Source organism: Hypomesus nipponensis, chromosome 28 (genome assembly GCF_054491055.1).
Source record: "Hypomesus nipponensis isolate SF chromosome 28, ASM5449105v1, whole genome shotgun sequence".
NCBI lineage: Eukaryota > Metazoa > Chordata > Actinopteri > Osmeriformes > Osmeridae > Hypomesus > Hypomesus nipponensis.
The window spans coordinates 5689175-5701498 of record NC_140388.1 but is presented as its reverse complement, the minus strand read 5'-3'; the positions used below and the strand labels follow the sequence as shown (position 1 = coordinate 5701498).

At 49.7% G+C, this 12324-nt stretch overlaps 1 protein-coding gene across 1 annotated transcript; it reads left to right on the top strand.

Moving 5' to 3' along the window:
• The first annotated feature begins 4112 nt into the window (after positions 1 to 4112).
• lrrc74b (leucine rich repeat containing 74B) lies at positions 4113 to 12280 on the top strand. The gene is made up of 10 exons (XM_084695314.1): positions 4113 to 4271; positions 5315 to 5576; positions 6238 to 6380; positions 6818 to 6950; positions 7812 to 8018; positions 9572 to 9681; positions 10169 to 10284; positions 10776 to 10854; positions 11419 to 11514; positions 11630 to 12280. Exons 1-10 carry the CDS (start codon positions 4113 to 4115, stop codon positions 11744 to 11746), a joined length of 1422 nt encoding a protein of 473 aa, XP_084551440.1. The 3' UTR covers positions 11747 to 12280.
• Positions 12281 to 12324: the final 44 nt, after the last annotated feature.

Below are 12324 nucleotides of genomic sequence, written 5' to 3'. Positions count from 1 at the left end.
GCCTTCCTGTTAATGCATGAGCAAGACAAGAATCTAGTAGAGCCGTATTTACTCTGTGTTGTTTAACGTGAAGAGCCATCACCTTCTGCTGAGGTTGTACATTTACGAGAACCCCCCGCCCCCCCCCGGACGCGTTGTCGCCACGCCTGCTGTTTGCGGGCAGCTTGCTGTTGTATTCTCACTTCATCATGCTAGGGGGGAGAGACACAACCAGAGAGAGACACAAGGGGAGGAGAGATGGGAGCTAAGGAGGGGGAGGATGAAAGGGAGACGGAGAGAGAGAGAGACGGTGGGAGAGAGAGAGAGACGGTGGGAGAGAGAGAGACAGTGGGAGGGAGAGAGAGAGAAAGAGACGGTGGGAGAGAGAGAGACAGTGGGAGAAAGGGGGGAGACGGTGGCAGAGAGAGAGAAAAATGAGAGCGACGGGACGAGCAAGAGAGGGTGACAGGGCGAGAGACACGTACACAAACACCAGCCCACATACCCACACAGGCACGCACCTACTCACACACACACACACACACTCCGGTACCCAGTGAGCCAGTGAGTTAGAGTGACAGACAGCATGACAGACACAGAGACAAGTGGGCCTCGTGACGATGACAGGTGGGAAGTTGGGACTCTTACGGAATAATGAGGAGGCACGCTCTGACACAACCTCAGCCTCTTGGCCATGTTCTGTCAAGCCAGACCCGCACCAGTCTCAGATCCGACAGCCAGTCAGAATACATCTGCTGCCTGGTGGTTCCTCTCAGAGATGTGCTATTATCCTAAGCCCCAAATCTGGTGTATTAAGACATCATCCATTACTCTGGTCTGTAAGGTGGATGTGAAGGCACGAATACATACTTCACACGACGGTCTTTGATATGGGGATTAAGGCATTATCCTTTACTCTGGTCTGTAATACGGGTGTGAATGTGTCATCCGTTACTCTGGTCTGCAATGTGGGTGTGTTCGTTATCCATTACTCTGGTCTGCAATGTGGGTATGTGTTTTCCATTACTCTGGTCTGCAATGTGGGTATGTGTTTTCCATTACTCTGGTCTGCAATGTGGGTATGTGTTATCCATTACTCTGGTCTGCAATGTGGGTATGTGTTTTCCATTACTCTGGTCTGCAATGTGGGTATGTGTTTTCCATTACTCTGGTCTGCAATGTGGGTATGTGTTATCCATTACTCTGGTCTGCAATGTGGGTATGTGTTTTCCATTACTCTGGTCTGCAATGTGGGTATGTGTTTTCCATTACTCTGGTCTGCAATGTGGGTATGTGTTATCCATTACTCTGGTCTGCAATGTGGATGTGAATGAGACAGGGTAGCTGTCTCACCGTTGCTATGCCATGAGTCATCCTCAGACAGGTGTGTTCTGCTCCAAGCTCTCCTCGCCTGGACAGATAACCAACGCTTTATGTTGTAAAGAAAGAGCCGAGAGGGAGAGAAGGATGGAGGGAAGGATGGAGCAGAGAGCGAAAGAAGGATGGAAAGAAGGATGGATGGAGGGAGGGATGGAAATTGAGAGGTTGGGGTTTGTTCTTGACAAACTCATGCTTCGCAAGTGCCAGCATAACCCCCATCTCCCATCCTGCCTGTGTTCTCCTACATCTCCCATCCTGCCTGTGTTCTCCTACATCTCCCATCCTGCCTGTGTTCTCCTACATCTCCCATCCTGCCTGTGTGCTGTGTCTCCTCCTACTCTATGTCCACACGGCCCGACTGTGCTGAAGGCTGCAGCATGCTGTCGTGTTGTTGCTGTCACTGCTCAGCGGGGCTGTCCTCAGATGAAGCTGCAACCCTCCCCCTTGTCACCCTTCTCATTATCTACCTCCCTCTTTGTTTCTCTCCCTCCCTCTCTCTCTCTCTTTCTCCCCCTATCCCCCTTCTTTTCTCCTTTTTGCTCATTATCTTCCTCCCAGCACTCTCTCTCTCTCTCTCTCCCTCTCTCTCTCTGTCTCTCCCTCTCCCTCTCCCTCTCCCAACACCTTTTTCTACCTACCCACTTATAAGTGGTGATGCTAACCCTCTCATCCCTTCTCTCACTGTGACCTGACACCTGTTTGGAGGGGTCTTGCGTGTCCACGTGGATGTGTGTGCGCGTGGACATGTGCGCGCTCGAGTGTGTGTGTCGTGACGACAGCAGTGTTCGGCCGCCGGCACCGTCCTCCATTCTTACCTCAGAATTCAGAGTGCGTTTATCGTTCCAGTACACCCTGCCCAAGCAGCCACCTTGGTATGCATGTGAGCCTGTCCAGTGACAAAGCAGCTGTTACGATGTGTTTGCTGAGGAAAATGGTCGGTACTTCCTCAGCGGCTTTGGTTGTTGACACGGTGTGTTTCTCATTTCCTGTTCAAAGGCAACACTGCCATGTTCTCTGTGTGGGTCGCGAGGCCATTGTTTTGTGAGGCTGAGGGGGGTCAAAGGTCAATGGACAAAAGCACCATTCCACGTTCACCAAACCTGCAGTAACTTGTGGTGGTTTTCCTTCATGCTCTTGCCTGCTCAAGCACGCTGTCCTAGTTTTTTTTAAATGGCATGATAAAAAAAAACAAAAAAAACGATTGGATTTCAGTGTTGTCTTCTAATGCATATAAATGATTTTTTTTTGTGGCAAATGTTGTTTTCTTTTAATTGCCGGGAGGGTAGACAACTCGTAACTCTGATTGAATGTTTTCTCCACCGTACTTGTTTATGCTGATTAATCGGAATTGGGATGAGAGACGCCAAATCTCTGTGATGCAAAATGTGAAACGACAACCACAAAAAAGAATCTCTATAAATATAGCCTATGTATATTCACAGACAGAGGACAATATTAAAAAGGAACTATTTCAACTTTTTCTAAGAATGTATTTTGATTATATAAATGGATAGCGTTTGTCTTTCTCCGCTTGCTGTATGCAAGAGATATATTCTAGGAATGGGAGAACCAGCAGTCTTCTGAATGCATGATATTCCATGTCTCCTCTTGATTCAAAACATAACGTTATCAGGGCCAACCAACAGACCGTTTATACATATATATATCAGCTGGCCCAATCCATATCTGTATCTAGATATCAGTACCATATCGATGCTCAGCTAACTATTAACCAGCCGTCAAAGTCTCCACCTCCAAACTGGGAGCAGCTGTTGCTCAGCAACAGAGGCAGGTGGAGATGATGCTTTCAGAGCTGCGTTGTGTGTTGTCGTCCAGCTGTCTGTCAGCCAGCTCTGTCAGGCCATAGGGACACCCTGTCCTCGGGGATAGGGCAGCTTTATGCTCAGGGGGAGGGGCGTGGTCACTGGATGGAGGGGGTGGGTGCTGTGCTCTGGTGGTTGGAGGCTAGCCTGGGTCCGGGGGGGGGGGAGGGGGGTGGGGGGGGGGGGGTTCTGTGGTATCTCTTTTGGGGGGGGGGGGGGGGCTATCTGAGTGTGTCTCTCTTCTTGTTTGCATCGCTGCTGCTGCTGCTGCTAGGTCCAAACTCCAGCCCAAACAGCCTCCGCTCTGAAGATGACCCCTTCTTCTTCTTCTTGTGAAATTGAACCTTGACGATTTCCATTTTAATGCATATACTCGGCAAGGACTTTACATCAACTTACTAATAAAAGAAAACATTTACATTATACGTCAAAACGTTTGTGCGTGTCTTTTTCTACTTCCCCCTCCGGCCAGTTGGGAAGCTCAGGTCTGACTGTGTCGAATGGGATTCCGCATGTAAACACGGCTGATTGAGAAGGTCTAGAAAGTTCTCCGCTTTCCTGTGTTCGTTGATTGTCTCAGAGAGCAAGACTGCCTGCCTTACCTCGAGCGGCCTTTCACAACACACTCAGCACACCACTCAGCTCCATGGCAACACACAAACAAAGCAAACCAGACAAACACTAAACCAACTCCCTCCCCCTCCTGTGGATTGGCTGGCAGCAACCAGGAAGTCACGCCAGCAGCTCTCTAATTAGCCGAGCGGGGTGGCAGTTGAGGATTGACCCTCCCAAGGATCCTGGTTAGTGGAGCCAGCGGAAGATTACTGGTTAGCCTCACTGCGCTGCACTGATCACACACTCACCAGCCTGACTACCTTCTCCGGTCTAACAATCCTGGGACACACTAAACCAAACCCAAGCAGAGGCAGCATGGTGGGGAAGAAGCTGGTGATGGAGGCCCGCCTGGCCTCCGTGCTTGAAGACCAGGGAGGGGAGAGGGACACCGATGGACGGGGCCCGGAGGAGGGGGAGGAGGAAGACCGTCGAGGTGGTGGAACTCATGGAGCCCTCAGCCTGGAGGACGGCCAGGTAGGTGACTGGTCAGACACACAGTAGGAGTGGTGATGACGATCATGACCACCAGGTAGGTAGATGGTGACTGGTCAGGCACACTGAATAGAGATGATGATGATGATGATGATGATGATGATGATGATGATAACAGTGATGATCATAATAAGGAGGATGATTATGATACCAGTGATGATCATAATAAGGATGATGATGATATCAGTGATTAACATAATAAGGATGATGATGATGATGATGATATCAGTGATGATCATAATAAGGATGATGATGATGATGATGATGATACCAGTGATGATCATAATAAGGAGGATGATGATGATGATGATGATGATGATGATGATGATGATACCAGTGACGATCATAAGAAGGATGACGATGAGAACCGACCAGGTAGGTCGATGGCAGCTGCTCTGACACACCGGAGTAGTGGTGATGACGACAAGTACAACGATGACCATAGGGATGAGGATATGGACGACGATGAGATACAGTGACAGAATCCGGATGAGGATGACGACGATTGGTCTCCTGCACTCTCCATTATCCAGCACCCCCCCGCTGCGACCACAACTTGAGCCAGAGCTGGAGGGCAGGCAACATCTCCAGTCTATCTGGCTCTGATCAGCAGCACATTAGTCAGTAATTACAGCTGATTGGCCAAACAATGCAGACACCTGGTGCCACGCTTTCAGGCTTTCGCCGGGCGACGAAGAAGCCTGCCTCGATAGATCCAAACATAAACACGTGCACGCACACACGTGTAAACACACATATGCATATGCACACCTCACACACACATGCACACATGCTTGAAGACACACACATGCATTTGCGCGCATGAATAAAGGAACATACTCACCCCCACACACACAGACACACACCCATATGCACACACGCATAAAGACACACACATGCATATGCACGCATGAATAAAGAAACATTCACACTCACACACACACACACATGCTGCGTAGTAACTCGCATTCTTCTCAAGCTGTCCAAGCCCGTAGAGCCTGCCTCAAACCATCTGGCTCTAACAGCTGATTGGACTGTCAACATGTCCCTCAGGCCTCAACCAACAATCACACCTCTCCTCCTGTCAGACAGTGACCCAGCCGGGGACGGTCTCCGGCGGGCGGCGGCCCCGCCCCGAGGGGGAGGTGCCAGGCGAGGGTCAGAGAATGGAGGGAGAGGTGGAGGAGGAGGAGGAGGAGGAGGAGGAGGGCGCAGAGGGCCAGGGCAGGGGGACAGAGGGCGTCATCAGCGAGGACGGCGAGTACGACACCGACTTGGAGATGGAAGGTAAGACGAGCCCGTCGAACAACGGAGAGAGGGCGAACGAAGGAGGGAGGGAGGGAGGGGAGGGAGGGCGAAGGAGAGACACGGAGGGAGAGGAAGAAGGCGGGTGAATCATCCTGCATTATGATAAAAGGTGTCAGAGAGCTGTAGGGCTCTCTCACTCTCTCTTTCTCTATCCCTTTCTCTCTCTCTCCCTTTCTCTCTCTGCTATTGTTTCCTCTTCTGTCTCTCTCCATCTCCCTCCCTCTTACCCCCCCCCCCCCGCTCTCTTTCTCTCTCTCTCTCCCTATCAAACGACGGGCCATCTGTTCTGTGAGTGAGCGACCCAAACTCGGTACAACCGACCATCCGTGAAGGAATCCCCCAAAGTCACAGTGACAGGTGTCCTTACAGGCAGATACTTCACTAGCTCGGTGTTTTGCTAGCGTTTGCCCCCTGACCACGTCGCAGCAACTAACGTCTCCGTGATGCTAAATGCAGTCTGATAGTTACCGCCTCTTGAGACAAAGACGTGAGCGTGCGTATGTGTGCGTGCGTGTTTTATGTGAGATCAACAAGTGTGCATGCCAGGTGCGCGCGCGTTTTTTTGTAGGTGGGATTGCAATGTGTATATGTGTGTTTCACGCGTGATGGACGTGTGTGTGTGCGTGTGTTTGCGCCGCAGGTGAAGCAGGGGCGTACGACCCCACAGGCCAGGCCAGCTACAGAGAGGCGTGTCGCACGCTCGGGGTGGTCCCAGCATCCTTTGCTGTCAGACGCCTGCAGAGCAGGGAGCTGACCATGATGCACCACGGCTTGGGCCCACGGGTAGGAGCTGTCGCAGCCGCGGCCAATCACGTCCAGGACGGACGATCGTGTGTTCGTCTCTTCTGTTGTGAAACCCGATGAGGCCGCGTGGCTCAAGTTCATTTAGGGTTGCACGCTACCAGAGGGCTCGCCGCAAATCGGTGCTTTTTCCGTTTGAGTCTTTCGACAGCCTGCCGCAGCTTCTTTTAGTTGAGCTGAAACACAGAAGCCCGGCTGTAAGGAGGGGACCCTTTTAACAGCCATTAGACGTGCGCAGTCATAGCTCATAATAGCTGCCTTGAAACCACTCAGTCACACACCTGCCTGCTTTCCCCGCACAAACACTCTACTGAGCAAAATCTTGTTCCCTTTTTTCGGAATAGCAAGAAAAGAAAACGAGCGCGGTAGAAAAAGCAAGTTTGGCGCTCACTCAAGAGTCTTCCCTGTGCTGCGTGCAGGGTACCAAAGCGCTGGCCGTTCCCTTGGTAACCAACACCTCCATCCTGAAGCTGAACTTGAGGGATAATTGGATGGAAGGGATGGGAGGAGTGGCAGTGGCAGATATGTTAAAGGAGAACTGTTACATCACAGGTGATTTCTCTCTCTCTCTCTCTCTCTCTCTCTCTCTCTCTCTCTCTTTCTATCTCTCTCTCTCTCGCTGTCTTTCTCTCTCTCTCTCTCTCGCTGTCTTTCTCTCTCTCTCTCGCTGTCTCTCTCGCTGTCTCTCTCTCTCTCTCTTTCTCTTTCTCTCCTTCTCTCTCTCTCTTACTTTCTCTTGCTTTCTCTGTCCATCCCCCTCTTTCTCTCCATCCCTCACTCTCTCTCACTTTCCCTCTCTCTCCCTTTCTCGCCATCTCTCCCACCTGTGCACCACTCTCCCCACCTGTCTGCTACTGGGCATCACTCTCGCTCTCTCTCTCTCTCTCTCTCTCTCTCTCTCACTCTCTCTCACTCTCTCTCTCTCTCTCTCTCTCTCTCTCTCTCTCTCTCTCACACACACACACGCGCACTCCCTCTCTATTTTTCTATGTGTCACTCTTGTTCTCTCACCCCTACCGCTTCTCTCTCTCTCTCCCTCTCCACAGATGACATATTAGATTGTTCTCTGCCAAGCATGTTATTACATGGCACCAGAATGACAAGGCTGCTAATTCTAACCTTAATTACTGTCATTCTAAAAGCCCAGCATGAGTAACCTGCATGACTTACCGCTGACGAGCACGGGATAACAATCGCCTTCTCCAGTAGATAAGAACGTGCCCGATAAAACACACTCGCAGCATGGCTTGTTATAACTTCCTCCGATGGCTACCAGTCAAGATTTTAACCCCCCACACCATAGTAGAAGGATCTAACCCTCGATGTAAATGACATCCCCATGTGTTCCCTGTGTGTGTGTGTGTGTGTCTGTCCCTGTCTGTGTGTGTGTGTCTGTGTGTGGGTGTGTATCAGACGTGGACCTGTCAGAGAACCAGCTGGGGGAGCGTGGTGCGTGGGCGCTAGCCAGCATGCTTCAGGAGAACAGCACGCTGGTCAGACTGGGCCTGGCAGGGAACCAGCTGGGGGACGGGGCCGGCCGGCCGCTGGCACGCGCCCTGACCTCCAACACCCGCCTGGAGAGCCTGGATCTGAGCCATAACTCCCTGGGAGAGGAGGCAGGTATGGATGGGGGGAGGGGGTGGCGGCGGCAGTTGGGGATTCTTCTTGGGAGAGGAGGTGTGTTGTCGCCTGGGGTGCGATGCAGAGGTGGAGGATGGGTCGTGCTCTGTCACAGTGCACGCCAGCATTTGTTGTTGTTGTCTTCTCCGGATTGATCAAAAGCTAACATCGTGGAATGATTTGCTCCAACTCCAAGTCAAGAAAGCGTTCCCCTTTTCCGACATTCCGTTAACATTCATCTGTGAAATGCCTGTCCTCTCATCTCACGCGTGGTCGCTTCCTCGTGAGGGCGATGTTTCAAAAACAAAAGGTGTCAGTCCTAATGAGGACGAAGGCTTTCAAAGTGTGCTTGTTCCAGGCGACAGCCCCTAACTGGGGGATAAACACATTTAAGTGACACACCATGACTTATCCAGATAGTCGAACCAAACTGCTCTCCTCCAATTTCAAGCTCATAGCTTCCTAATCAGCTCTCAGAGCAGAGAGCTCATGAGGGTGTACCCAGGAGGACGCTGAACACTTGCTTACTTGCTTTAATAATACACCTACAATTGGGTAGACTGCTGGGTACACCCACAGACACACACACACCCACACACCCACACACACACCCACAGACACACACGTACAGAGACACACACACTCGCGCACACAGACACACACACGTAAACACTAATAACATGTTGCATGGCTGAGTAAAATATCATGTTCTGTAGCAGCTTGTGGCATTCAAAGGTCAAGTATATTCTCCTTCATTAAAATGGGGTGGATTGTCAATAAGATGAGATCTCTACAGGAGCCCCTTTGAGAATATATGGACGGACGGATAGATGAACGGAGAGTTATTAGGAATGAGACAGGTCCGGGTAATTGAAAGCAAGAAAATGGCTTCACTGAAGAGAGGCCCATCGTCTGCACCTCATTTACTGAGACGACACAAGAGTCTTAGTATCTCTAACTGTGATCTATACCGTCATATCGACCCGTCTATGCCTCCTGCCTCTAACCGTGATCGATATCGATCTCCCCCTGGCGCTCCATATCCCTCCTCAATACTTTACAGTGCCTCAAAGGATTATGAATGCTTTATGTGCCACTGGAAGTGCTCACGTGGCCCTGTTCTTCCAGAGAAACCTCAATATGAGGCCTGTCAGTCAAGCGGGGGCGACATTCGCCCGCTCTGCGGTTGTCTGCTGATGTCGCGGTCGTTGATGTCGCCGTCGCAGGCAGCCTTTCGATGCTGTGGAGCACAGCCTTGTTCAAATAAATGCATTGTGCCAATGTGTATAATCCCAGTCTCCCTTTCGCTGTCTCTCCCTCGATTCATGCCTCTCTCTTCGACCTCTCTCTCTCGCTATGTATACACGTTCACACTCCCTCTTTCAAAGATAGAATGACCATGAAAAAGACATGTCTGTGTCTGAAACCCAGCAGAACCTTTGTGTGTGTGTGTGTGTGTTTAGAAACCTAAATGACACATCTCACAGTACAAACAAGTGCTGTGTGTTTACCTACAGCCCAGCAGAACCTGAATGTGTGTGTGTCTGCCCCAGGGAAGGTTCTAGGACCAGCGCTGGCTGAGAACACGGGTCTGAGACATCTGAGCTTGTCCTGGAACTGCCTGCGAGGGAGAGGAGCCGTGGCCCTGTCTGCGGGCCTGGGGGTAACACACCTGACACGGCCACACAGCATACCCACGGCACACGGCGACACACATTCATCTATGTTGGGAGTCAGACGGCTGAGCAGTGAGGGAGTCGGGCTTGTAATCAAAAGGTTACTGGATCGATTCCCCGCCGTGCCACATGATGTTGTGTCCTTGGGCAAGGCACTTCACTTCTACTTGCCTCGGGGGGAATGTTCTTGTACTTACTGTAGGTCACTCTGAATAAGAGCGTCTGCTAAATGTATATTATTACACATCCCCAACACACAACAGATGAATCCGAAAAAGACTCTGGGAAAAATTGACTTCTTATCTTGTTTACGGTTCGTTCCGGTCAAGACAAAGTCATGCGCTGTGTTTATTTTTTGGGGGGAAAAGTATGAAAGTTTGTTTTGCATCGATACACACAGGGCAAACCGAGAATGCGCTATATGACTGCTATGACACAGAGCTGCACAGATATCTCTCTCTGTCTGTCTACCAGGCTAACATATTCCTTCGTAGCCTGGACTTGTCCTATAACGGCCTCGGACGAGAAGGTGCGGTGTCGTTAGGAGAAGCTCTCAAAGATAACAATACTCTGGAGGAGTTGAATATAAGGTATCTATGGGATGGTCATTCATATGAGGTTGTCTGTTTTTTCCTGTGATTCTGATGTTATGGTCAATGTTTGTATATTTGTGTCTGTCTTATGGTTTGTCGTTTCTGTAAGTCCACAAATGTGACGCAAGAAAGAATTCCAGGCTTGTTTGACAAGAACGTATTTTCTATCAAACAATCAGTCAGTCCATCAATCAGTCATTCAACATCAACAGTATGATGTCACTGTAACTTTCAGACTGTCTGAATTGAATCTACATTCAGCTCCATGTTTGGTTTTGTTTCTTGGTGTTTAAAACATTTGAATATAGTAGCTGCAAGTCAGACTTTATTTGTGGGTTCATAACTACAATCCAACACAAAATACCATGTTGAATTTGAATTGCGACTTGCTCTCAAACTTTTAAGTGATTTTCTTTCGAAAGGCATAACTGTTACATTGCCCGCTTCACACTTATTGTTTGTATGTATGCGTGTGTTCTCTTCCTCAGTAACAATCGCATACCCCCCGAGGGTGCCATTCGCTTCACAATGGGCCTCAGAGTAAACAAGACGATCAGAGCGCTTCGGGTAAGACACAGACGTGAGATTGGATGTAGTTCTGAAAGCAACAGGAGGGCCTTGGAGGTTGGGAGATAAAATGGAGACAAAGTTGTTTTCCACTTTCTTCGTGTATTGCGTTGACACCGTCCCAGATCAATGTGCTCGTGTCGGCCGGCTGCTTTACATCACGCAACAGAGCCCAAAGCAATCGCTTCGTTCGAGCAAACGTGTCTTTGGAGGAGAGAGCCGTGTGAACAGTGGAACGGTTCTGCGTCTGGCCCTTTTGAGGTGCAAAAAGAACATACGGGGGTTCGACCTGGAACCTCCGTCTGAGCTTTGTGGAACCTCAGAACCTTCAGAGAGTCCCTTACGGAGACAGGTGGCTTTGCATGTGGTACCCGTGTTTCTAAGACCTTCGTGTGTGTGTGTGTGTTTGCATGTGTGTGTATGTTAGAGTGGAGGGTGTTGTGTGTGCGACTGTTAGGGTGTGCGTGTGTGTGGTGTGTGTGACTGGAGCGGTGTGTGTGTGTGTGTGTGTGTGTGATTACCAGAGGCGTTTGATGTGTGGTGTCTCTTCATCTCTGTTTTCAGATAGGCAGAAACCCCATACAGACAGCAGGCTGCTACGGCGTTCTGAAGTCCATTCAGGAAAACCCACAGTCTGCTGTCGAGTCTTTGGACTTCTCTGTGAGTCAGCCATCTTTGTGTCCTCGAGTATCCCGTGGATGATGTAAATGTCGGTGCAATGTCGAGGCGAGTTTGTGTCCGTCACCGTGTCTCTCTTTCTCCGGCTGACCCTCAGGACGTCCCTGTGAACCAGGACTTTGAGGACTTGCTGAGCTCCATGAAAGACACGTTCCCAAACCTGACGGTCAAACACGGAGGGAGAATCGATACGTTCAGGAAAGCCAAGAGCTGAAAGAGCTGACCACGTCACGTGGTCTGTGTGCTCTGCTCTCTCCTCGTGATGACGGGGAGGAGATGAAGATGTCTCTCTTTCTCAAGATGGCAAATGAACTGATTCTCCACAGCACCATGTGGCACGACATCAAGCGTGACAGATGACACCTGATAACTCAACTAAATCCTCATGCAACAACTTGTTAGCATAAATATGTATTTCTTTCAAGTTATATTTGGTTAGAAAACTGCCATGATTTGTCATGATAAATTGGGTTAACATGTGTCGCCAAGTTCTTGCAAAACTGTGCATTGTGCTTGATTTAGTATGGGCCTACGCCTACTAACTAAGTTTGGGGGTGACCATTCGGTTTATTATATATGGTATCCAGAGGTGTGGGTTTACCCTTTAGGTTAATAGACCTTTATCCTTCAGCTTTAACCTTTAACATAGTGGAAAGGAGCAATGAGATTAATCTGGTATTTCACATATATTTCTGTCTAATTATATCTGCTGTATTGTACTGAAAAATATTACACAGTTGAAGTTTTACACACTTTGAGTGGAACTGCTTTAAACTGATTATAATTTGACCT